This window comes from Poecilia mexicana, unplaced genomic scaffold (genome assembly GCF_051168715.1).
Source record: "Poecilia mexicana isolate PSO_F unplaced genomic scaffold, ASM5116871v1 scaffold_23, whole genome shotgun sequence".
Taxonomy (NCBI): Eukaryota; Metazoa; Chordata; class Actinopteri; order Cyprinodontiformes; family Poeciliidae; genus Poecilia; species Poecilia mexicana.
The window spans coordinates 1625707-1651284 of NW_028263392.1; the positions used below are offsets into that span (position 1 = coordinate 1625707).

General features: G+C 38.6%; 2 protein-coding genes across 2 annotated transcripts; both read left to right on the forward strand.

Moving 5' to 3' along the window:
- Window positions 1–349: 349 nt before the first annotated feature.
- LOC106922717 (protein mono-ADP-ribosyltransferase PARP12-like) lies at window positions 350–14953 on the forward strand. The gene is made up of 12 exons (XM_014995368.2): window positions 350–1466; window positions 3386–3521; window positions 3633–4638; window positions 4725–4775; window positions 4863–4989; window positions 6407–6572; window positions 7892–8009; window positions 8093–8189; window positions 8308–8377; window positions 11456–11586; window positions 11799–11950; window positions 12128–14953. Exons 1-12 carry the CDS (start codon window positions 1198–1200, stop codon window positions 12910–12912), a joined length of 3108 nt encoding a protein of 1035 aa, XP_014850854.2. The 5' UTR covers window positions 350–1197; the 3' UTR covers window positions 12913–14953.
- Window positions 14954–15737: 784 nt separating this feature from the next.
- Window positions 15738–24794, forward strand: LOC106922718 (protein mono-ADP-ribosyltransferase PARP12). Its single transcript, XM_088003360.1, has 12 exons — window positions 15738–16164; window positions 17497–17632; window positions 17740–18088; window positions 18178–18228; window positions 18321–18447; window positions 19628–19793; window positions 20254–20371; window positions 20456–20552; window positions 20669–20741; window positions 21820–21950; window positions 22210–22361; window positions 22689–24794. The coding sequence occupies exons 1-12, from the start codon at window positions 15896–15898 to the stop codon at window positions 23042–23044; spliced, it is 2025 nt and encodes a 674-aa protein (XP_087859486.1). The 5' UTR covers window positions 15738–15895; the 3' UTR covers window positions 23045–24794.
- Window positions 24795–25578: the final 784 nt, after the last annotated feature.

Here is a 25578-nt window from a genome sequence, read left to right on the forward strand (position 1 = left end):
AACAACGTTTACTCACTACTTGGCTTGTGCTGCATCATTAAATGGCAGACTACTAACCATTCCAAGGTCTGCATATTTCTGTTTGTTCTACAGTGGTTTTAACAAGATATGAAAATATGCTTCTGTGACAGAAAATGACTTCTTAAGGCTGAAAAAACTTTCCTCTGACTCTCCATCCCACTCAAAACAACATCCCACAGTGTTTCCATTTTACTGTTAAGACGTTTCTCACATGTTTTGGTTTAATCAGACAAAATTTTTTTTTAAAACAACATTTCTTGTTAGTATGTGTTTTATATCTCGTCTGAATTAGAAGGTTTCTTGTTTAAAGATACCATTCCTGTTTTTATTTCCTAACTCTGGCAGTTAAATGCTTCCATAGTATTTACTTATAAAGTACGTTCTGTTGCACTGGGTTTTATTTGAACATATCAGTATAAAAAATGTCAATATACATAACACTGTTTGTGTAAATAAACAACAAAACAAAACCAAAAAACATGAATCCCATAAAGTACATTGACATTTGTGGTTTTAACACAACAAAATCCACTGTGAATAATGGTTCACAACATTTAAAATAGAGTCGAAACGACTATTTGAAGAAAACTGTGAAGTCTCAATAAAAGTTATCACTAGTTTCTTAAAACAAACATATTTCAGTTCAGGAACTCAACTTTGTGCACAGAAACAATGGAAAGCTTCTTTAAAAACTGAAACTCTCACTAGATCCATGAGTTTTATCATTACAAAAAAAAAAAAAAAAAAAAAAAGAACAGGAAAAATCTAAGCAAAATTCAATTCAAAAGCACAGCTGGATGTATTTAGGATGGAATGAGGTCAGTATTATCTGGCACTGAGGGAGATTGGAAAATAGGAGATTCTGGTAGGAAATGTTTCTTTTAAGGCTAAAGACGAAGGAAATTTCGTCGTCTTTAACTCTTCCGACTCCACATAGTTTACTTTTAAAGCACAGGAAAACTCTTGAAACAAAAAGGCCTTGAAAGGTTGTGAAAATGCTACACAATGACGCCCTCAAGTGGCAAACTGCAGTACTACCTTAAAAAAAGTTAAGTTTCGGTTTCCAATCAGCAGAAACGACACCGAGCATTTCCTTCTCCTCTTGGACCGAGCGGCTTCTCGACCACAGCTGCTTTCGCCTCTTGCCTTCAGGGCGGAAGCGCTCCTGGAGGAGCCATGGAGGCTGAAATATTAAAGTTCATCTGCGCTAATCAAGGAGCAGTTGATGCCGAAGAGTTGATGTACAACCTTTTCCCAGGGGAGTCCACGACTGAGGTGATTTCCAACCAAAGCAAGTTTGCCTTGTGTTCCAGCAATGGGCAACAGAGAGTGGTGGCCAGGACCAGCCTGAGACTGTGCAGGAAGAAAGACTGCCCGGGGACGTGCGAGGGGCTACACATGTGTAAAAACTTCCTCTTCTCCGGCTCCTGTCACTTCCTACAAAGGTAAATAACTTGGTGACGTTCGGGTTGCTTTAAAGGGAAACGAGATGGTTGCCACGTCTTTACGTATTCAGTTAAAACTAGAGCTGTCAAAGCTAACTAAACGGCGTTGTCCGAGTTATTAGTGTGCCTGGTCAAAGGCCTTATCAACCGCGGTGCGTTCAAGTGTTGTGGTAAAAGATAAGATGTGGTAAAAGACTAACGAGTAAACGAAAAACATCAGAAAATTGCAGTATGACCTTATAATTCAAGTAGAGTTTTGAAATGACGTGTTTGTGATTTCTTTCTCAAAGTTAACAGTGACGTCATTGCGCAAGTGTTTTATTTTTCTACAGTCGAAGCTAGCTTTACCTGCTCCTACTGTAACAAAGAAGTATCGTTAAAGTCAAGGCGTGTTTTGGATCCAATCAAACCAGTACGGGAAAAACAAGTAATCATTTTATCTTATCTTTTTTTTATTTATAGTGTAACACCATTTATATAATCAAAAATATAAATGAGCTTGACATTTTGAATTTCCTTTTATATTTATTGAAAATATGAACTTAACAGCACAAAAATTTGAAGTTGATCAGATTTTTCTTATTCTGGCATTTTATCTTACTAGCAAAATTTATTCATCACCAGTGACATCACTGCCCATAAACAGTTGCCACAATTAACTAAAGCCTATTCAAAATTAAAATGAGGTGTGTTGGTAAAATTAATAAACAAACTAATTCAGGAAAACCACTTTTAAACATGTAAGTCAAAAATTAAGAAATCAGTTGCATCGTAAAACCCACAATTCTAAAAGGTAAAAGTGACTTTAATTTACATTAAACATGTGTAAAGTTATGACCCAAAACATAAATGTCAATGTCAACAATTTTGCATGGTTTTTAATTCTATCACCACACAAATTTCACAATATGTTCTTTTGTAGTTTACCTTCTTTTAGTTTTTTTTTTATTCAGTCAAAATTCAAGTATGTCATTGTTTAAAGCAGTATTTTTCCCCTTCAAAAGCAAGAGCAGAAAATAATGTAGAATAATGATTCAATTCCTCCTTCAAGATGTATGAAGAAGTTCCTTGCTTCTCTAAAGTGCTGTGTGTTGTGAAAAAGCAAACCCACAACAAGAAATTCAGATACAGTGTGAGTAATTTGAGCACAAATGAAATAAAATAAATACATTAACAAATAGACAATTTATGTTAAGTAATATCCCAACAACCTGTGTCTAACAAGGAAAGGCGAGTTTATTAGTATTCAACATAAATGGAAAGAAATATTAAATGGTATACTTGGGCATAATAGATATTATAATGACAATGCTGACATAACAACGTAACTGTTGTACATCGGTGTGATTTAATTTAGGTATTTATAAATCCCATCATCTCAGATTGGTTTGACAGATGTTGAATTAAAGAGGCCCATTAATAGAGCCTTGAGGAACCCCATAAGTGATATTTCTTTGCTCAGCTTTAGGATTATGAGCATAAACAAAATGCTTCCGGTTTGTCAAAAAGGACGTGAACCAGTTCAGAACAGTACCAGACAATCCTACATTTCCAGTTGACATATCTTCAACTCGTCAGACAGATAATTGCCTCGAGAATTTTTAGTAATCGAGGTACCAGAGTTATTTGAGGAATCATTTCACCCCGAAACGTAGGAATGTGGAGTTTTTAACTGAAGCACAATAAGTGTCGTGGTCACTTTCTTGTGTTACCATGAGGTTAGAGAAATTTACAGAACCTAAACAATATTGGTTATCAGCCATTACAGTAATATTAATATTGGTTAAAGTTATTGGCCAAAATGTTTGTAACAGTGCATCCTTACTGGGAATCATGCAGCGTGTACAAAAATAGCTTTAAAATTGATAAACACGTCTTTTTAAATTGGTCATGAATCTTTGTGTATTCTTCCCCAACAGAAGAGGCTGCAGTTTCCCTCACGTTCTGAACTCTGACTACAACCAAAGGCTGCTGATAGAACATGAGCTGGAGGGCCTGAGCAGGGCGGAGCTGTGTACGCTGCTGCTGCAGAGCGACAACTCCATGCTGCCTGCTGTAAGGCCACCAACGTTTTTACATTCTCACCTCATGAAGTTTCACATCAGAAACGACAACGATTACACTCGATCGCACCGTATTTGACCGTTTTCTTCTGTTTTCCCCCAGATATGTCATGATTACAATAACGGTGATGGAGTATTTGGCCGGTGTACGAGCGGCGTAGATTGTGAAAGACTCCACATCTGCCAGAAGTACCTGACCCAAAGCTGCAGCTGCTCCAGAGCCCATGACTTTACTGCTTTTCAGCCAAAGAAGATCCTGCACGATAAGATGGTGCCCGACGACATGCTCCGCTCATTGAAGTCCGTTTACGCAAATCGAGAAGCATTGAGGTACTATGACAGAGGCGGAGCTGGTAGGGGTCACAGGGGCAACGACGGCTCCAACCATGGGCCAAATTCAGGTCGCAGGCCGGGCAACAGAGGGAGAGGTGGAAATAGGGGCAACCGAGGGCCCAGAGGTAGAGGTATGAGGGGCAGCAGGGGGAATAGAGGAAACTCCAGACAGCAAGAAACAGCCACCCATAGTGACCTCGTGGGAGACCTTGATTGGTGGGCTACGGTCACTGGACAAGGATGTTTTGAAACCAAGAGTGAGCAAGGAGATTTCAGGTCATCCAGCAGTGACGTCTCTGGTGCTGGCTGCGATTTCGATTCAAGAAGTGACTGTGGTTTGAATACGGAGCAGAGGCAGTGGAACCGAGGGAGAGGGAGAACCATCTACAGGGGGTTCAGAGGAACCAGGGGAAGCAGAGGGGGCCGCGGAAATGGAGGTAACAACATCACGCAGCTACGAAGCACTTCCTTTGGTGACATCTGGGGTGAGTTCAGTGGCTTGAACCTGCACAGCCAAAGCAAGAGTCCCCCGCCAAGTTTTAATTCGTCAAACAGTGACGTCTCTGCTGCCGCTGACGACTCCGAGGCGAGCAGCAATATGAGGAAAAAACGCAGTCGAAGTCGCAATCGGACTTCAGCGAATAAAGGGAGAGGCGGCAACCAACCAGGGCTCCGAAGAACGTCTGCCGTCGATGAAATGATTGGTGCAGCTGGTGGCCAAGAGGGAAATGGAGCAGATGACCAGAAAGGCAAACAAAAAAACAAACCTGTCAAAGGTAAATGCACAAACTATAGAATAGGGAAAAATAATGTTTCAAAGAGCTAGGCCGAAGTTAATTTAGTTTTTTTTTATTTTTACTAGATAAAACTGAGATATGCATGTACTTCATTAAAGGCTACTGCAAGCATGATGGTAAGTTACTGCCCATCATTCCACATGGTACCTGCTTCCTGTCCTTGTTTTGCCTCAGATGTTCTCATTCATGGTTATTTTTTTCAGACAAATGTTTTAAAGCTCACGACAAGATGCCGTACAGATGGCAGGTCCAGGAAGGAGGCCAGTGGAACGCCTTGCCTGATAACGAGGCAATTGAAAAGGAATACTGCGATCCCAGCAACACGTACAGGTATTCTGCTCTACCGGGCATAAACCACCTTCTCAGCTGTTACAGAAAGGAAAAAAATTGCTGTTTTTATTTGGTTTCATGCAAGCTTCTTGACAAATCATCCTTTTTAAGTCTGTAACTATATCTTACAATATGACAATGCCGTGATATTTCTCGATAAAGTGAAGTCTGTGTCAGCATGTGACTTCTCTTGGTGAATTAAAGTTAAGCTGATGCTATGAGCCCCAAATCAAAGTTTTAGTGGTTTCAGCTTCACATCCTGTTTGAGACTATTATTTAGCAGTAAGAAACAAAGTAGCTCTCCAGTTGACCTGTTGTTTTGATAATCGCCTAGCAAAGTTCTTTTATTGGATTGACTACATGTTACAAGTTACTAAAGCATTTAAGAAGCCTTTGCCTTCCTTAAATCATTGTTATGACAATATTTTGATTCCTTAGTAGAGTGGAAAAAACTGGTAAACAGCTAGCTGCTAACGTTTTTAAAGTTATCTATGGAGCTTCTTGTTTGCTTGACTCCAAAAAGAAAATGTTTCTGTTCAAAGAATCTGAACTTTATTCTATTGATGAAGTCTAAAAACACCAACATTTTCTTCATTATTTTATGATCTTTTTATGAAAACACTCAAAAAAATAAATTTTTCTAATGTCATGTTGGCATGAAGGCCACATTTAGAATTAGATAAGTATAAAACAAGCAAGGTATAAACTAGTAACACCAGTGCTGGAATTATCTGCAGTGATTAAACATTATTTAATACACAGTTTGGGGATTCCTGGTTCTCCCAAGTTGTACCATCCCCATAAGCCAGCAATTTCAAAATAACATCAGAGCTGCAAATAAAACAGCATTCACTCTCTTTTTTTAATAAAAGAGGTTAGATACTTTATTGTCCAATTTGGAACATTTTTCTTTGTGTGGGAAAATGTTACTATCCATTTCTGTGACTTTATTAACTAAAAATAAAACTTTCTCCGTCCAAACATGGTAGAAAAATTACATAGGTCTGGTGGGCAGCCATATTGAATTCTAAGGCCAGGGTCAGTCATTGAGTAGTTATTATTGTTGTTGTCAGTTATTTATTTATGTATTTATGGTGGCCCAAAAGGGTCACCATAAATACACAATTCAACAACAAAAACCACAGCAGAAGCTATGCTAAAAAGGAATTCATGCTAAATTAATAGTTATGCTAAACCAAAAGGCATGCTAAAATGGAAGTTATGCTGAAACATTAGTTATGCTAAAATCGTAGTTATGCTAAAATGGTATGTGAAATATTATGTTTTGCACAACTATTCTTTGGAAAAGGATTGCAGCATTTAAAATAAATATGGACAAATGCACTCAAATTATAAAAATAATATAAAATGTATGCATTTCCTCTAAATTCACTAAAGCATTGCTTTGTGTTTGCAGCAGCGGCAGTCCGCCTGTTCATTTTGACACCATGACTCGAGGAGGGAACAAAGTGCGGCGGCTCACTACGGTGAACTCTTTGGTTGAGCCGACCTTCATTCACACCACAGAGTGGCTCTGGTACTGGCAGGACGAGTTTGGAAAGTGGAACCTGTACGGTTCAGATGTGAGTACATGAAGTCCTAGTGTAACATCTATACACATTTTGTGCTCAAAATCAGAATTGAGAAAAGTTAGTTTTGAAAGTATCCATGCTTGTCAGTTCAGTCATAAAAAACGCATAGCTACTTTCAAAAAAGGAAAAGCATCCGCCAAATGCAAAAGTAAAGGTCTTGGCAGTTTGCTGGTCTGGAGGATGTAGGTGGGTTAACACTAGGGTGGCAACATAACAGCAGTAACCATACAGAAGCAAATGTTGCCACGCAACAATGTAGGAAGTATTATTACAAATCATAATTCATTGTTCTCAGTCAGCATAAATTGTTCACAAGTAGGAAAACATTTGACCTCTCATCCAACCCAAAGCTCAGAGCTTGGAGGATCCCTGAGAAACTGCAAGAACCCATCTATCTGCCTGAGTTAGCATCTTAAATGTTAAAGTTCATGATGGTAAGTTTTAAAAATATTGAATAGATGTGGTTTGTTTGGGAGAGTTGTTTGAAGAGCAAACAAACTAGAAGCAGTCAACGCTAAGGTTTGCATCGGAATCAGTCACAAGACTTGGGGGACAACAAGCAACTAAACAGTCATTGTTTTCTAATGTTGGTCAAACTCCTGAACTCACTAAATGAAATCAATAACACCAAAAAAAAATGTTAAATGTAGCCGATTTAACTGTGAGCCCAAGGAATACTGCAGATCAGTCCAAATGTCCGAGAACTTATGTTCATGTTGAGGACACATGACCTAATCAAAGTTTATAGTCCTCAGCAATGCCTCGTCATAAAAACATGAACAGCACTTCCTACACGTATATCTGGTTTGGCCAACAGCAGATAAACAAGGAAAAAGCCGATGTGTCAGCAGAGTGCGTACTGACGATACGCACAGTGACACGTTGACTCGGCAAGCAGAGCCAGCTGAGGTGATCCAGGCTAAAAATGGCCACTGCTGGTGCTTTCAGGGACAGGAAAAAAAATCACAAAGTACATGATTCCTGTCACTGCAAACCTTTTGAGTAATCAGCAGAATTAATCTCATATAGAATTCCTTGCCACTATTTTTGCTTTAACTGATAATATGTCCTTCTTTTTAAACATAGGTCCACATCAGTCATTTCCTGTATTAATTTACAAATGATGTCTAAAACAACTATTTGTATACACCTCAATAAACTGCCTTAAAAAAACAATCTAATTAGCTAATAAAGTCCATCTTTACATCAGTCTGTATTAATCCAGTATTATGTAATCATGGAATTAAATGAAGCCGATGTTGGTGGAAAAGATCAGGGCTAATATGATTCTCACCAACACTATGTTGCAGAACGCCGGAAGGAAATCATCAGACATCAGAAGTGAAACTCTGGAGCAGAAGTTTCTGGACAATGAGAGCGAAGTGGAGTTCTCTGCTGGCTCCCAGTCTTATTCTCTTAGTTTCCAGGGTAAAACACAAGACTTTGACATTTAAATGGGTTCAAACAACAAATAAATACAACCTCAATTAATATGCCTTTATTCCCTTCAGACATGATTCAAACAAATAAGCATTATGGTACTAAAAGGCTTGTGAGCAGACGTCCTCTGTTCGTCTCTGCCGCTGATGTCCGAACCAAGAAAGTGAGGTAGGTTGAGGAAAAGCAGTGTTCTTCATCAGTCCTCTTGTTCTGAATGTGCCCTCCATGTTTTAAAATGGTTCAACTAAGTCAACATGAAACTCATCCTCACCATCTATCCCTGCAGAAGGCCTGCAGCAAACTCTTCTTTGCCAGACCACTGGGACAAGACGCAGATCCCTCCAACAGGATTCTCGGTATAATAAACTCACAGGGTTTGGGTTTCTTGCCTCTCCACTCTGACTTGTGGGAAATGGGATTAGGTGAACGTTTTCTTTTTTCAAGATTGAGGTACAGTGGTGTAGAGGGCCAAATTATCTTCCTTGAGTCTTTAAAAAAGTCAGTCATAACAATAGCTTACCTCACTAAGATAAGGGTTCTCAAAAGTAAGAGTCAAAATCAGCACAATAATATAAGCTAAAACTTGGGTGGCATTAGTGACATTTAAGCCACTTTATTTTACAAGTTGTTACCATTTCCATAACCTGATAAAAACCAGCTCCTTGTTCAACACTTTGCTTTGACCAGAAGGTCGTGGCTATTGAGAAACAATTGTGTCCTGGAGATGTTGACTCTGTTGAGGTTTTAAATTGTACGACACCGCTAACGTTTGTCCATGACGTATGTAATGCTCCAGTTCAATGATATGAATCTAATTGGAAATTCCCTGCACTGTAAACTGTCATCCTCCACTGTGAAGAGAGAAGTGCCAATCCAAACAAGATGGCTGTTAATGTTAATTCAATATTTGTAAATGTGGGCAACACGGACTGAACAACTTTGTTCACTTCCTCCGCTGCCATCACTAAAACTACAGGCAGAATACGTTTCTAAAGCAGTGCAGAAAATCTGTCATCGTTCAGAGATCCTCATTCTGCTCGCTGATTGGTCCAGTACAAATTCTACCAGAGAAATTCAGCTCAGTGGGAGAAATCCCAGACAGAATACTGATGGGAGATGAGAATTGTGCAGGAAGGCCAGGCTATCATTTCCTGCTCTCTTAATGAAGCATCTGTGGTTTGGATCCAGTTTCAGAAAGGTGTGTTCTAGATGATCTGATTACACAAAACACATTGGAATTTCTAGTAAAAAAAAAAAAAAAAGATTATTGTGAAATATTTGACATATTTTACTTGCAATTCATGATTCAATTTAATGCAATAATTGTGTAAGTGATTCAGAACTGATAAATGAGAATTTTGTGCATCCATCCAAATTTCTTCTGATGTTACCAACACTCTTTAGCAACACCAGAATTGAGCATAAGAGGATGAAAGTAACAAGGAACGTTGGTGAAGAAGGCATCAGATTCTCTAACGGTAGCGCTTTTTGAGACGCAGAGTTCGCATTGAATATCGAATACACAACAGTGGTAGTTGTGATGCAGGACATGAAGCAACTGTGACACATTCCTGAAGAGGGCAGGAATGTCTGAGAAGGATTTTGCTGTGTAAATAGTCTGATGTTCTGAAATCTACAAATAAATGAAGTAAATTTTTCATATAATCTTGTTTGTGATTTGAAACAGAACTCTTATATTTTTACAATATGCATTGGCAATATAGTGGGACTTAGTTGAAGGGACCGTTTGTTATGATTTTATTTAGAATCTGCTATCTGTGTGCATGAAAGAGCATTACTTTGTTTAGGAACACCAGTCTGATTGTATTAGTCTATGCAGTGAGATGTTCCTACTGGTTTTAGGAACTTGTTAGGTTTTTCTTTATCTGGACCTAGAGCTCACTGTGAGCGTCATCCATTGCTACTTTCATTCTGTACTTTAAACAAACTATCGGTTTAATTGTTTACTTTTACTTTAGCCAAAGCATTTTACATCGACTGTATGAGCAAAAACAAAAACATTCTTTCCACTGTTCACAGCTGTTTTGTTCCTAATAAAAAAGGCTAATAAGAAGCAACTAAAGCCATAGAGATAAAAACCTGCACCATCTCCATATCATTAGTGCTATTTGCTTGTGACTCCAGTGCAACTATGGATTTGATGGCCAGTGCAAACAGAACAGAGATATGAGTCGATATAAAGTTGAAGTGATGACTGGGATTACAGAAGGTTTCAGAAATACATTGAATGCAACACAACTTAGCATAAAATGTATCTGTGCTTTTTCTTTTGTTCTGTATCAAATTATATATATATTTACTATTTTGACACAGAAAACGTCAAAGCAAACAAAATGCTTTTCTTTTTATAAACTTGCATCTATAAAAGAGGTGTGACAGTGTCATTTTATGTTTTTGCTGTATATCTTACAAAGCTAGACTGTTGTTTTGGTAAATAAAATAGATTTGTGTCATATTTGTGACTTGTTTTTGTTTTTTGTAATATAAATCTTTATCCAGCGTCCTATCAGAATAGGGATTCCACATTTGCTATCTCCATTTGCCTACAGTAAAATGGTGTGTTTGTGGCCTCAATAACGAATGGTCAGGTTGTCAAGTGTGTGAATTACAATGTTTTCACATTATGTGTGTGCAGTACTTTTTACCACAATAATATTCTTTGATCTCATGCAGCACTATGCAAACGTAGTCTGCACTGATGAAGGTTCTCTGAACTCAAGATCCTGGATGCTTGAAAATGACAGCATGACTTACTTTGATTCATTTGGTTAATATTTATTTAAAACAACTTGGCACTCAAAGGATATTAAAATTTAATTTCCAGAAGGCCAAAGCAGAAACAAACTCAGTCCTGACTCTGTTGAACACTGTTTCACGCCCTTGATCTGAATATACATGCACTTCTCATATTAAGAACTTCAGAACTTTCTAATGTACGTGAAAGGTATGACCAGACTTTGTTCCTAAAAGTCCACTTGATTTTCTTAAGTTTGAACTTGCACAATATATGTTCCATGTGCTAACACGCATGGCAAGAAGATAAATTGTGGCAGGAGTTTTAAACAAAGTAGACTGAAGTCAAAATTTTGCAAAAAAGAAAATGTTACCTAGATGTGGAAGTACATGACGGTTCACACTTTTACAATACTATGTAAATACTGTTAAAAGCCTTTTTTCCTTTGCTAGAAGGAGGTTCCACATGGTTTTTAAATTCTGTTTCGTCTTGATTTGCTTTTTGCATTTGTGGCTTTAGACGATCCTATTTCTGCTCTGACAGAAATAGACCTAGAAGTACACCTTCTATGTTAATCTTCATATTGACTTAAAGTTGGCCAATATATCTACTTCATCCAAAGATTTGAACTTGTCCTGGTGACTGCCACTGTGAACTTTCCTGCTTCTGTGTATTGTAGAGAGTTGCCGTCCCGCTCACTTCGGATGAATTTCAAAAGCTTGAAGCACTTTTTCGAACAACCTTGAGAGGCTTCGATATTATCAAGATAGAGAGGATTCAGAACAAGGCACTCTGGGAAGTCTTTCAGTGGTATGTATGCTATGGACCAAGTTAAAAACTGGGATGGTTTTGTACTGATGTTTTTTTTTGTTTTTTTTAAGGAACCTTTTAATACTTATCCTCTAGTAAATACCTTATATCAACATTTAGCTTTGAGGTGAAGCTCGGCAACATTAGCTTAGTATGTTAGATCTGTAAACATGTTTTTAAAGGACATTCCTTTGCAACATTTCTACCTAAAGGCAAAAGACTCAGATGAAGAACAACAACAGTGGACGTGAGGTGGAAGAAAAGCAACTTTTTCATGGGACTGACTCGAAACACATCGACGCCATTTGTCTCAACAACTTTGACTGGAGGATCTGTGGAGTTAATGGAACAGCTTATGGCAAAGGTGGGTTAAAGATGATGGTTCAGGGCATCTACAGTGCCCTAAAAAATTTTACACATGACATTTTAGAGTGTCTGGAAATTTTTATATTAGTGGAAGGTTGACGTGATACTGTCTGACCAGAGAAGATGCCATTAAAATATATTCTCTTCTCACTTATCTTTTTGCTTCCAATCACAGGAAGCTACTTTGCTCGGGACGCTAAATACTCCCACAGCTACACTGGTGACTCTGATGTCAAAACCATGTTTGTGTCTCGTGTCCTGGTGGGGAGCTACACAAAAGGGGACTCCAGCTACGTCCGACCTCCGTCCAAAGACGGTGGAGACATAAACTTCTACGACAGCTGTGTCAACGACATCGCAAATCCTTCCATTTTTGTTGTCTTTGAGAAACACCAGATCTATCCTGAGTACCTGCTGACATACAAGACCACACACCCACTAGTTGACAGACTTAGTAGTACATCAGCACAGCAACCAAAACCAGTTATTGCCCCTAAGCCGCCGGTGTATCAACCCAGTACGGCATCGAAACAAACCATCTCTTCATCACATCAATACGGTGCGGCATCATATCTAACCAGTTCATCATTGTATCCATCCACTGTGGCGTCGAATCAAACCATCTCTTCATCATATCAACCCAGCACAGTGTCAAAACAAACCAGTTCGTCATATCAACCCACTACCGCGTCGAATCAAACCATCTCTTCATCATATCAACCCACCACAGTGTCAAAACAAACCAGTTCATCGTCATATCAACCTACTACTGCGTCGAATCAAACCATCTCTTCATCATATCAACCCAGCGCGACGCCGTATCTAACCCGTTCATCATCGTATCAACCCAGTACAACCTCTTCACTGTATCAAACCAGATATGATTCCCAACGCACCTTGTCTTCCCCAAAATCCCCCTCAAAGCCGACCAAAAAAAATGATTCCTGTGTCATAGCCTAAGCACAGCTATGAAATGGAAAAAGGTCGTAACGGATAAGAGAGTTCAGTGAAGTTTTTTTATTTAAACATTAGCACAAAAAAATATGTCAGATCAGAAGGGGAAATGATAGTTTTTGATAAGCTTAAAAAATATTCCACCCATATGTAGGAAATAATCCAAAAACAGAAGGATAAATAGAAATACATGCAAAGGCAAAGTTGACAGTTTAATGGAAATATTTGAAACGTTTTCATTTTAAATGACCTATTGCAGTGATTTTTCATTTAGTGCTTTAGTTTTCATTGACAGGCCAACTCAGAGAAACGGCAGCGTTTTCTTTAGGCAGTAAGTCATATTTAAATGATTTTCTGTTAGCTGACGCTCACAGCCATAGAAGGCTGGACTGCCGGTCTTTAATTGTGACATATACTTTGTACGTGAAGGGCATCCATCCATCAGTGCCACAAAAACACAACTAACTGTCACCACTGGTGTTTGCATCCCAACTTCAGTGGGCTATTTAAGGCTAAACAGTGAATTCAAGAGTGATATAGCGATGGAATCTCATCCAGTCAACTCCAAAGCTATTTGAGGTTTCTAAAAAGATGCTCATGAAGACATCTTTTTTTTGTTTTTTTACACATTTTTATCCAGACAAAAACATTACAAATAGGCTACATTACCAATACCAAAGTTGTATATGGCGCTGTAATGCTGCTGCGATAAAACAAATGTAGCAGTAAACACCAGAAGGCAACATGGACCAAGCGCATAAAGTTTGCGCCATGGAGCTATTACAATCGATTTGAAAACATTTAGTTTTGGATTGCTACATAATAAACACAAGAGTGGCATTTCACAATGTTTTTCATTCTGATAGGTGTTTCTAGATGTTAATCCATTCCTTTGTGGACAAAAAGCTGAAACAAGAACGAAAGCAGAGCATTCTCAAAGCTCGTTCCCACGTGAACGACAACCACCAACGATTTCTCTTTGAGAAAATGGACTCTTACTACTTTAATGTAGGAGGAGCACCTAATGAATCAGATCAGACAAGTCCAGAATTCTTGCACTGATTTGACTGAGACACACCAGGAACAACAAGGGGGTTTCTAACCGCCCTAACTTAGCACGTTTAATACTGTACGTCATGTATTCAGGGAGCAGGTAGCCGCATCACATTGACAATATCAATGGTTGGTGTGGTGTGTAGTATTGATAAATAGACACTACATTGATCTGTCATCAGCCACTGCTTATTAACCGATAAAAACTTTTATTTTTCTTTTAAATTATCTTCTAGCAGCCACTAGAGGGTGACAAAACCACATGTCTTTTTAAAAAATACCAAACATTGATTTGTCTGATTCAAGGTGGGGCAAATTAATGATTTGGCACGGCACGATAAGTTTAAAATGAAAGGAGAGAATCACTCAGGTGTTTCTGCCAAATGTTGTGTTGCTGTAACACTAATCATTTAAATTCTTTTAGATGCGAATAAACTGAAAAACAAAACAAAAATGTAAACTTTAAAGTTCTTCCCTAGAGCAGTTTCTCTACATGTTGAACAATACATTCCATCAGATGTTGGTTAGGGTATTGAAATGAGACCGAGCTCCGAAAAAGGAATCAGTGTGCTCGTCAGCGCCTCCTATGGCATGACACATTATTGCACTCATTCAATCATTCAGTATACCCAATTGCGGAGATTCTTTTTCCACATTGAGAACTCTCCTCTCCCTATGCCCCCCCCAGCCCCCCAAGTAAAAAGTGCTCTGTTAAGAGCCCTGATAACTTACAGCATCTGTTTTTATTCCAAACTTATTTTTGCTATTTCTTAGCTGTGAAGTTTTTATTGGCTTTCTAAATCTTCTAATTGTTGTTGATGTATTTTTTTCATATTCATTTTGTTAATTTTAATAAAATTATATGAAACCAGAACAATAAAAGTTAAGCCAAAGTTGCCTTTCATAAGCCAGTAAATTCATCTGTTCCTCTTAAAAATCAAAATGGTAATTACGTGATTGTGTCTTATCAAAATAAAGTTATTTTCTATTACCAGCTGCTTGCTTCTGAGTTTCTATATTCACCAACAAACTTGAGGATGAGAGGAACCAGAACTGGTGGGTGAATGTACAGGTATAAACACCTCTGGAGTGTTTTCACATCATAACAAACGTCTGTGTATTTTATTGGATTTTTTTATGTGACACACCAACACAAGGTAGCCATTAGTTTTGAAGTTGAAGGAAAAGCTATATATTCCTTACGATGAGTAGCAGTACTAGGTCAGTGTGGAAATGGCTCTATTTCGAAGAGACAATCGCAAACATCACGAGCTGGTCTCGTCAGATCTTGATAACTATCAATGTTTCTTATAAAGACGACTTTTTGTAATTCTACGACTGCTAATATTGTATCTTTATTTTGCTAATATAACTTGTCATTAAGAAATCTCTTAGTCTGGCCCTAATGTTAGGCATTCATGACAGGCAATATCAAAAATGAAGAAAAATATTTGGCCTCAAAGAGAATAACTAAAATCAACAATTATTGGTTCACAATTATTGGACACAGACACAATGAAAAGCTCCTTTTAAAACCATTCCTCACAACGTCTGAGTTTTTTTCTAAACAATAGATCCCTAGAGGGAGGGAGTTATAAACATTATTTTCTTCTTTTTAGCTTAAAGAAGTATGAAACAACATGATACTCTGTGACTGGATAATTTCCACTTTATATTTTTTGCTATCCCTATATCTTGTCCACATAATTCTCTTTTGAAGCACAGGATCGCTTTCTCCAAACCTTGGAGAAAATCATTCTGCACAATAACGCCCTCAAGTGGCAAACTGCAGCATTACGGGGTGACGCCTGTCTAAATATAGTTCAGTTTCGGTTTCCAAACAACACCGAGCATTTCATACTCTCCTACCAGAGTCACTCCGCAACCACAGCTGCAGTCCGGGCGAAAAGGCCCTTTGAAGAGCCGCCGAGGAGCCATGGAGGCTAAAATATTAAAGTTCATCTGCGCTAATCAAGGAGCAGTTGATGCTGAAGAGTTGATGTACAACCTTTTCCCAGGGCAGTCCACGAGCGAGGTGATTTCCAACCAAAGCAAGTTTGCCTTGTGTTCCAGCAATGGGCAACAGAGAGTGGTGGCCAGGACCAGCCTGAGACTGTGCAGGAAGAAAGGCTGCCCGGGGTCCTGCGGGGGGCTACACCTGTGTAAAAACTTTCTCTACACCGGCTCCTGTCACTTCCTACAAAGGTAAATAACTTGGTGGCCTTATGGTTGTAAACCCTTTTTTTTTTCAAGCTATAACCATATTCAGTTAAAACGGAAGCTGTCACAGCTAACTGAACGCTACCTTTTTATTTGTTGTCTTCGTTGATTACCCATGGTGCGTTCACGTGCTGCGGAGAAAGATACCTTGATCTTGTGACGTGCGGATTTTCAGTAAGCTAATAAATAAATAAACGGACATAAGAGACATGGCATTATGACCTCAGAATTCAACTAGAATTGCGAAATACAGGCTTGAAAAGTTTTTGACAGTGATTTAAATTTAAAGTAGCAAAGTGACGTTATTCCATGGCAAAATACATGAATCTACTTGTATCTGAATGACCGTTGAAACAAAAATCAACTAATCATTCGTTTTTTGTTTTTCTTTGCTAGCTTCTGATAAGTCCTATAAATGACGCATAACTTGTACTGTTGACAAAATCAGATTGTGTTTTACCTTTTTAGAGTTAGCATGTTTTTGTATAAGGAGCTATATTTTTTTAATGCTACCAATATTATGTAGGGTAAGTAGATGAAAAACAATAAAGCTGTTAAATTCTAAAATCTTCAGTTTACATTAAACATTTATAAAGTTAGGGCTCAAAACAAGTCTTATGACAAAATTCAACATGGGTTTTATTGCTATCAAAAGGCAAATCTTATAAATGGTTCACCATTTCATTGGCAGGAATATGTCTTAACCTCTGAATTTACTTCTAAACCGTTTTTATTCAGCCAAAATGCTCTACCTGTAAAAAACAGCAACTGAAAACATAGTGGAATAATGACTGACCCACCCACAAGGTCATGTCTGCTTGTTTGAAGTTAATAGTCAGCCCACAGTTGTCAATGCAACTATTTTATTGCTATATTAACAAATATTTCAGACTAAAAATTCAATATCGGCCAAAACTGGAATCGGCAGGTCGGGCTTTTTAAAGATCGGAAATCCACAATCAACCAGAAAACTGCAATCGGCGGACCTTTAGTAAAAAGAAAGGGTATGGTATTCCTGTAAATAGAAAAATGAAATATGAGAAAATTGAGCAAAGTAAATATATGTACCAACAGATTATTAGTGTTAGGTAATATCCCAACAACTAATGTTTGAAGCCAATGTGACAAGTGTGTCACAAGGACTCATCATATTTTCTGGGGAAACCCTGCATCCCACTGGGAATGATGCGACATTTACAAAAAATATTTTAAAACTTCTAAAAGGATCTTACTCTTTTTATTTTTTTCTTGGACCAGCTCTGCTTTCTGAACAAGAGTTCAATCTGTCATGAAAAACTTTGTATTCTTCCCCAACAGAAGAGGCTGCAGTTTCCCCCACGTTCTGAACTCTGACTACAACCAAAGGCTGCTGATAGAACATGAGCTGGAGGGCCTGAGCAGGGCGGAGCTGTGTACGCTGCTGCTGCAGAGCGACAACTCCATGCTGCCTGCTGTAAGTCCACCAACGTTTTTACATTCTCACCTCTTGAAGTTTCACATCAGAAACAACGATTACACTTGATTGCACTGTAATTGAACATTTTCCTCTGTTTTCCTCAGATATGTTTTGATTACAATAACGGTGATGGAGAATTTGGCCGGTGTACGAGCGGTGTAGCTTGTGAAAGACTCCACATCTGCCAGAAGTACCTGACCCAAAGCTGCAGCTGCTCCAGAGCCCACGACTTTTTTGCTCCTCAGCCAATAAAAAGCCTGCATAATAAGATGGTGCCCGACAGCATCATTCAGTGCTTGAAGTCCGTTTACGCAAATCGAGAAGCACTGAGGCTCCATATGAGGGGGGGATCTGGTAGGGCTATGAGGGGAAACCCGATTGGTGCGGCTGGTGGCCAAGAGGGAAATGGAGCAGATGAGCAGAAAAGCAGACAAAAAACCAAAAATGTCAAAGGTAAATACACAAACTATAGAATGGGAAGAAATAATGCATCAAAAGAAGTGCATAAAAAGCTAATTTTGTTGTTTTTTCATTTTTACTAGATAAAACCGAGATATGCATGTACTTCATTAAAGGCCACTGTAAGCATGATGGTACGTGATTGCCTGTCATTCCCCATAGTACCTGTTTGCTTTCCTTGTTTTGGCTCTTTAAACTATTTGTCATTTGTTAATTTTTTTTTCAGACAAATGTTTTAAAGCTCATGACAAGATGCCGTACAGATGGCAGGTCCAGGAAGGAGGCCAGTGGAAATCCTTGCCTGATAACGAGGCAATTGAAAAGGAATACTGCGATCCCAGCAACACGTACAGGTATTCTGCTCTACCGGGCATAAACCACCTTCTCAGCTGTTACAGAAAGAAAAAACTGAGTGGCTCCATGCAGGTTTCTTGACAAATTGCCTTCTTTAAGTGTGTAAAAAAGGCTTTCTTTAACTGTGGTGTTGACTGTCTGCTAGCAAAGTCTCCTTGTTGGGTTGTCAACACGTTACTAGTTACTAGATGAACTTTGTCTCTTGGGAACTTAGGTTATGTTTGTGTTGAGAGCCGTTAGCTGTTGTGGCTAACAGTGTGTTTTTGGTTAGTAAATGTTAGCTTTCAAACGATCGTCGGCTGCCATGCTTCTTTCTCCCTCGGTGTGGTGGCAGCTGCCATCGGTTGCCTTGGGGAACCTGTAACTACATGGTTCCTTCTGCAGAATTCTGAGCAAACCCTGATCAAGATTTATTCCTTTGATTGATCAATGCAATACAGCCACCTGGAGCTTCAGAAGCCTTTTCTTTGAATGATCGAGAATGGGAAGAGCTGCAGGGAGTAGGAAGTGTGCTGTTTGTTCTCTGCAGTGAAGCAGCACTTTGGAACTATGGCGCTGTGAAATTGTTGTGTTGTTTTCCTTATTCCATTTTATTTTTTTATTTTTCCCAAATTCTACTTTTCCTATTTTTCTGAATTCCACTTTTTCCATTTTAGCTATATTTATCAACCTATGACATGCTAATCATTTGCCAGAGATTCACATTTACTGTTTCAGTATAATAAGCTGCAGTAGCTCAACAGAACATTGATGCTTCAATCCCCCAAATATCCAAACTTGGTTGATGTGGTTGGTTGGTCACTAGTGGACGGTTATTATTTTTGTTGGATATTTATGTATTGTACAGTAGCCCAGAAATTTCAACATTTTTCTTTTTCGGCAGCTTGCATTCCATTAAAGTTATCTTCATAATTGTTGTGGCTGGCCTGTAAAGTTAAGCAAAAAGCATATAAATATGTTTAGATTGTCTTTTTTATATTAAATACTTTTTAGTTTTGCACAGCTTTTCTATGGGAAATAATTGTAGCATTTAAAATTTAATTTGGACAAAACCCCTCAAAATATGAAACAGACATCATCTACACTGAAGAACTCCCACAATGATGGTCATGAGTTTAACAACTATAACATTTATTGCATCTTCTGTAAATTCACTAAAGCATTGCTTTGTGTTTGCAGCAGCGGCAGTCCGCCTGTTCATTTTGACACCATGACTCGAGGAGGGAACAAAGTGCGGCGGCTCACTACGGTGAACTCTTTGGTTGAGCCGACCTTCATTCACACCACAGAGTGGCTCTGGTACTGGCAGGACGAGTTTGGAAAGTGGAACCTGTACGGTTCAGATGTGAGTACATGAAGTTTTTATATGATTTCTAAATACTTGTGTTGTATCAAGATTTTACTCATTTTGTGCTCAATATCACAAGGCAAAAAAAAAAAAAAAATCTGTTTCAGAAGTGTCCATGTCTGTTAATTTGATTCAAGAAAGCTGCAGGAAGCCCTACCTCTGGCCTTATAGGAAATACAGCAAACAAGTTGAATGAGATTCTCTGGTCAGAGCCAAAATCAAAGTATACAGAAGCTTCCTGTGTGTGTGTGTGGCAGAAAACTACTGCTTCACATCACCGTCCATCCCTGTGGTCAGACATGGTGGTAGCACGGCACCAATGGAAGGTCATTTTTATTGTCAGGGTCTCGTTCTAACCCAGACATCAAATTACTTGTGTTGTGAAATTTCTTGCTAGCTGTATCTTCTGATATTTTTCTCCATGTTCTGAGTCAGAACCACCAACACTGTGTTGCAGAGCGCCGGAAGGAAATCATCAGACATCAGAAGTGAAACTCTGGAGCAGAAGTTTCTGGACAATGAGAGCGAAGTGGAGTTCTCTGCTGGCTCCCAGTCTTATTCTCTTAGTTTCCAGGGTAAAACACAAGACTTTGACATTTTAAATGGGTTCAAAAAACAAATAAATACAACCTCAGTTAATATGCCTTTATTCCCTTCAGACATGATTCAAACAAATAAGCACTACCGTACTAAAAGGCTTGTGAGCAGACGTCCTCTGTTTGTGTCTGCTGCTGATGTCCGAACCAAGAAAGTGAGGTAGGTTGAGGAAAGTGACCTAAAGCAGCTTTGTGTTAGTCCTCTGCTTGTGAATGTGATCTCAGTGTTTTAAAATGGTTCAACATGAAACTCATCCTCACCATCTATCCCTGCAGAAGGCCTGCAGGAATCTTTTCTCCTGTGCCAGACCACTGGGACAAGACGCAGATCCCTCCAACAGGATTCTCGGTATAATAAACTCACTATAGGGTTAGGGTTAGGGTTTCCTGCCTCTCTACTCTGTGGTGGAAATGGGGTGAATTATATTCTTTTTCCAGAAAGCAAATTAAGGGTGTAAAAGTCCAAACTATCTTCCTCAAGTTTCTGTAAGACTCAGTCACCACCACTGGTTTACCCCACAATGAATGTGTGCAAAACACAGAGTTTTCTCATTTATAAAAATGAGTAACATGGGACACATAACTGGAACATTTCTGAAGAACTCGGATTCTCAGACTCGAATCTGAGATTGTGAGGAAGAGTTATGAGTACAGTGAGCTTCATGATTTGATCATTGAAGTGCAAAAAGCTTAAAGCAGAAAATGTCCAGGATGGACTAAATTCTGAGATTAGCCAAAGTACCTGGAACTGTGGTTTCCCCTCTTGCAGAGCTGCTGGTATAAAATAAGAGTTCACTCACTCATATAAGGAAAATGTGGAAGTTCTCTGTTTGATCAGTAAGCGGTTATCTATTTCAGTATTTTCCTACTATAAATTTACATGCCCAGAATTTGCTATATAGCAAATAAAATGAATTTATATTGAAAGGAAACACTGAGGGAACCGGGGCTGGAGGGCGAACGTTTCAAACTTAGATAAATATTACAGGATGTTGCTCTGATATTTTGTACACCTCACCTGCAAAAGCAAATATAACTGGAATACACATTTAGTTACTAAAAAAAAACTACTATATGGAATTAAATTAATAATTGTCATAATAAGCTAATACTTGTTAAATGCAGCCATATATTGACACAGATCCTCTAAAATGAACTCATCAGTTTACATTTCTCAAAACATTCTTCACTGCTGTGTGTCATAATAGTGTTTTAAAATTAAACGTTCTGACACTCACCCCAAAATGAGAAGCTGAAAGTATTTCCTGTTTCAGAATTTGATGTTTTTTCTTATTTTTCACTGTTTGCGCTCTGCCGACTTGGCGAATGACATTTATTTTCAGAATAATTCAGTGATCTAACATTTCTCCTCCATCCACTGGTCCTGGTGACGGCCACTAAAACTTTCCTGTTTCTGTGTATTGTAGAGAGTTGCCGTCCTGCGCACTTCAGATGAATTTCAAAAGATTGAAGCACGTTTTCATTCGACCTTGAGAGACTTCAATATTGTCAAGATAGAGAGGATTCAGAACAAGGCGCTCTGGGAAGCCTTTCAGCTGTACGTATGCTACAGACAAAGTTAAAAACTTGGATGGTTTTTTTATTCAGTTTCAGGCTTTGGTCACTTTTTGGCAGTTTTCTTTTTTAAATGTTTTTTTTTTAAACTAGTCATACTTTTAATAAATATCCTCTAGTAACTACCTCATGTCAACATTTAGCATTATTCTTTAGTTTCCCTTTCAGATGAAACTTGGTGACATGTTAGATCTGTAAACATGTTTTTAAAGGACATTCCTTTGCAACATTTCTACCTAAAGGCAAAAGACTCAGATGAAGAACAACAACAGAGGACGTGAGGTGGAAGAAAAGCAACTTTTTCATGGGACTGACTCGAAACACATCAACGCCATTTGTCTCAACAACTTTGACTGGAGGATCTGTGGAGTTAATGGAACAGCTTATGGCAAAGGTGGGTTAAAGATGATGGTTCAGTCAGGGTTCCCCCAGTGTATGAGGAGCCGTTTCTTTCAAAATTTACCGTACCAACACTTGTAACAAACAATGTACGGTAAAAGATACTTCAGCGTTTTTCAATACACTTAACTTTTTATAGTGTCTCTGAATTTTTATATCAGTTGAAGGATGGCATGGTACCATGGGACTGGAGAAGAGAAGATGCCATTCAAATGAACATACTAAAAAATCTCCATAACTAAAAAAGACCTGCCTTTCTTACTGCCGTAAAGCTCAACGTGTGTTTTGTCTTTCCCGGTTCTTTTTCCATTTCCAATCACAGGAAGCTACTTTGCTCGGGACGCTAAATACTCCCACAGCTACACTGGTGACTCTGATGTCAAAACCATGTTTGTGTCTCGTGTCCTGGTGGGGAGCTACACAAGAGGGGACTCCAGCTACGTCCGACCTCCGTCCAAAGACGGTGGAGACATAAACTTCTACGACAGCTGTGTCAACGACGTCAGAAATCCTTCCATTTTTGTTGTCTTTGAGAAACACCAGATTTATCCTGAGTACCTGCTGACATACAAGACCACACACCCACTAGTTGACATATTTAGTAGTGCACCAGTGTATCAAGGCAGCGCAGCGTCGAGTCAAGCCAGCTCTTCAAACAATTCCTGTGTCATAGCCTAAGTAAGAGGTGGGTGTAAACAGTGGAGGACGTTTAGTGGATTTTTTTCAAAAATCATCTAAAACAAAAATATGTCTAAAGAAGGTAATGATGTCTTTTGGTAAACTCGAAGAAATATTCAGCACACGTGTCTAGAATATTAAAAATTATGGAAGGAAAAATAAAAATACAAGCGAAGACTAAAATGGACAATTAAATGACACTTCAGATGGTCACTCATACATAAAGGACCGACGCTGGACTGTAACTGTGACATATACTTTGTACAAGAAGGGCATCCATCCATCAGTTCCACAAAAACACGACTAACTGTCACCACTGGTGTTTGCATCTCAACTCCAGCGTGCTTTTTGATGGTTAGGGTACGGTGAGGTACACAGTCAAAGCAAAAACTGTCTATTTGAAGGTTCCAAGAAAAAAAGTCTCAAAAGCAATATTTTTTAGACCTCTTTATCCAGAGGATGGCGCTGTAATACTGCTGCGATAAAACAAACATAACAGTAAACACCAGAAGGCAACATGGACCAAGCGCATAAAGTTTGCGCCATGGAGCTATTACAATCGATTTGAAAACATTTAGTTTTGGATTGCTACATAATAAACACAAGAGTGGCATTTCACAATGTTTTTCATTCTGATAGGTGTTTCTAGATGTTAATCCATTCCTTTGTGGACAAAAAGCTGAAACAAGAACGAAAGCAGAGCATTCTCAAATCTCGTTCCCGCGTGAACGACAACCACCAACGATTTCTCTTTGAGAAAATGGACTCTTACTACTTTAATGTAGGAGGAGCACCTAATGAATCAGATCAGACAAGTCCAGAATTCTTGCACTGATTTGACTGAGACACACCAGGAACAACAAGGTGTTTTCTAACCGCCCTAACTTAGCACGTTTAATACTGTACGTCATGTATTCAGGGAGCAGGTAGCCGCATCACATTGACAATATCAATGGTTGGTGTGTGGGAAAAGACCAAAATGTAGTATTGATAAATAGACTCTACATTGGTCAGCCATTAAGAACTGATAGAAACTTTTATTCTTTATTTTTAACAGTTCATTTGTGTCTTTTTGTGCATTCTGCTCGTTGTGGCAGACGGCCGCTTGCACTGAGTCAGGATCCTGGTTCTGCTGGAGGCTCCTTACTTCTGTTAAACAGGAAGTTTTCCTCTCCACTGTCCCTACATGCATCCTCAGTATGAGGAACTGCTGTAAAGTCAACAACAAAACAGAAAAGTAAGTTATGTGCTGGTCCAGGAGGAGGGAATGCTGCAAGCCAGTGACTCAGTGCAATCTGCTGGGGTTCCATAGATATGAATGTTTAATCTACTTTGAATAGCTGCGTGTTTAATAACTAGGATCAGCTGGAATGAGTGTGTGATTGAAATGAAAAGATTTTTTTGTGAAGTGCCTTGGGACAAAAAGTCAGGTTGTTGTGAATTGGTGCAATATAACTAAATTGAAATGAATTTAAACGATCTTCTACCGGCCAGTAGAGGGCGACAAACTGTTTATTTGAAAATACGTCAAACATTGATCTGATTGACGGTTGAGGCTAATGAATGATTTCACACGAGTTTAGAATGACGTGAGAAAATTTCATGTTTCTGTCAAATGTTATGTTGCTTTGATACTAATCATATTGTGCTTTTAGAGCCATGTAAATTGAAAAAAAAAACAAAAAAAAATTTAAGACGTTTTAAAGTGCAGCTTCCTTGGAGCTGCAGCCTCCCACGCAATGATAAATTGCATCAGATGTTGATTAAACAACATCTGAGTGTTGGAATGACATAAAACCATCCCAAGTTTTGGATTTGAAAATACGGGAAATGTCGCCGTCCGGTGGTGTCAGCGGGGGACGGGAGGGTTTGTGGGGGATTAAAGTAACATAAGAGCAGGGGAACATTAGTATGGGAGCCCGGCGGGGGTGGAGGGAGGGCGGTAAAAAACTGTAGTTTCCTGACCAAAATGTGAGACTTGACAGGTATGGCTAAAACTCCGAAAAAGGGATCTTTGTGCCCACCAGCGCCTCCTCTGACATGACAGATTATTGCACTCAAACTTGTGTCTAGTTGTCTATATGCTGTTTGGTTGTTTTTCTTTTTTTTTTCTTCTGTTTTTCTGCGAGCTGAAACAGCTCGGTTCGATGCTAAGTGCCTTGACAACCTTCACTTTTACAGCATCTTCTGTTTCCTATTTGTCTTGTTCAGAACTGTGGAACCCTCAAAACCTCATAATGAGTTTTTGTTCGTCTGGTTTTTCCAATTTGATTTGTTAATCAAATTACACAGAACTAGAGCAACTAACACTGCTTTTCGTGAGCCACAAAATGTATGTGTCCCTTTAAAAAAAACATTTTTTAAAAATTAGATTTTAATTTTTCTATTCACTATATATATATATATATATATATATATATATATATATATATATATATATATATATATATATATATATATATATATATAAAGTAATGACTTGAATAGAGGATTTTCCAAATCTTGATGTTTATCTGTTTGTTTACTGTGTAAAT

What these genes read in the sequence shown, in the direction of transcription:
- LOC106922717 (XM_014995368.2), top strand. Translation starts at nt 1,198, where the DNA reads ATGGAGGCTGAAATATTAAAGTTCATCTGCGCTAATCAAGGAGCAGTT. An exon ending in AGGCTACTGCAAGCATGATG is followed by an intron (nt 4,776 to 4,862) that starts GTAAGTTACTGC and finishes TATTTTTTTCAG; the next exon opens with ACAAATGTTTTAAAGCTCAC. An exon ending in TGGAACAGCTTATGGCAAAG is followed by an intron (nt 11,951 to 12,127) that starts GTGGGTTAAAGA and finishes TTCCAATCACAG; the next exon opens with GAAGCTACTTTGCTCGGGAC.
- LOC106922718 (XM_088003360.1), top strand. Translation starts at nt 15,896, where the DNA reads ATGGAGGCTAAAATATTAAAGTTCATCTGCGCTAATCAAGGAGCAGTT. An exon ending in TCCTGTCACTTCCTACAAAG is followed by an intron (nt 16,165 to 17,496) that starts GTAAATAACTTG and finishes CTTCCCCAACAG; the next exon opens with AAGAGGCTGCAGTTTCCCCC. An exon ending in AGGCCACTGTAAGCATGATG is followed by an intron (nt 18,229 to 18,320) that starts GTACGTGATTGC and finishes TTTTTTTTTCAG; the next exon opens with ACAAATGTTTTAAAGCTCAT.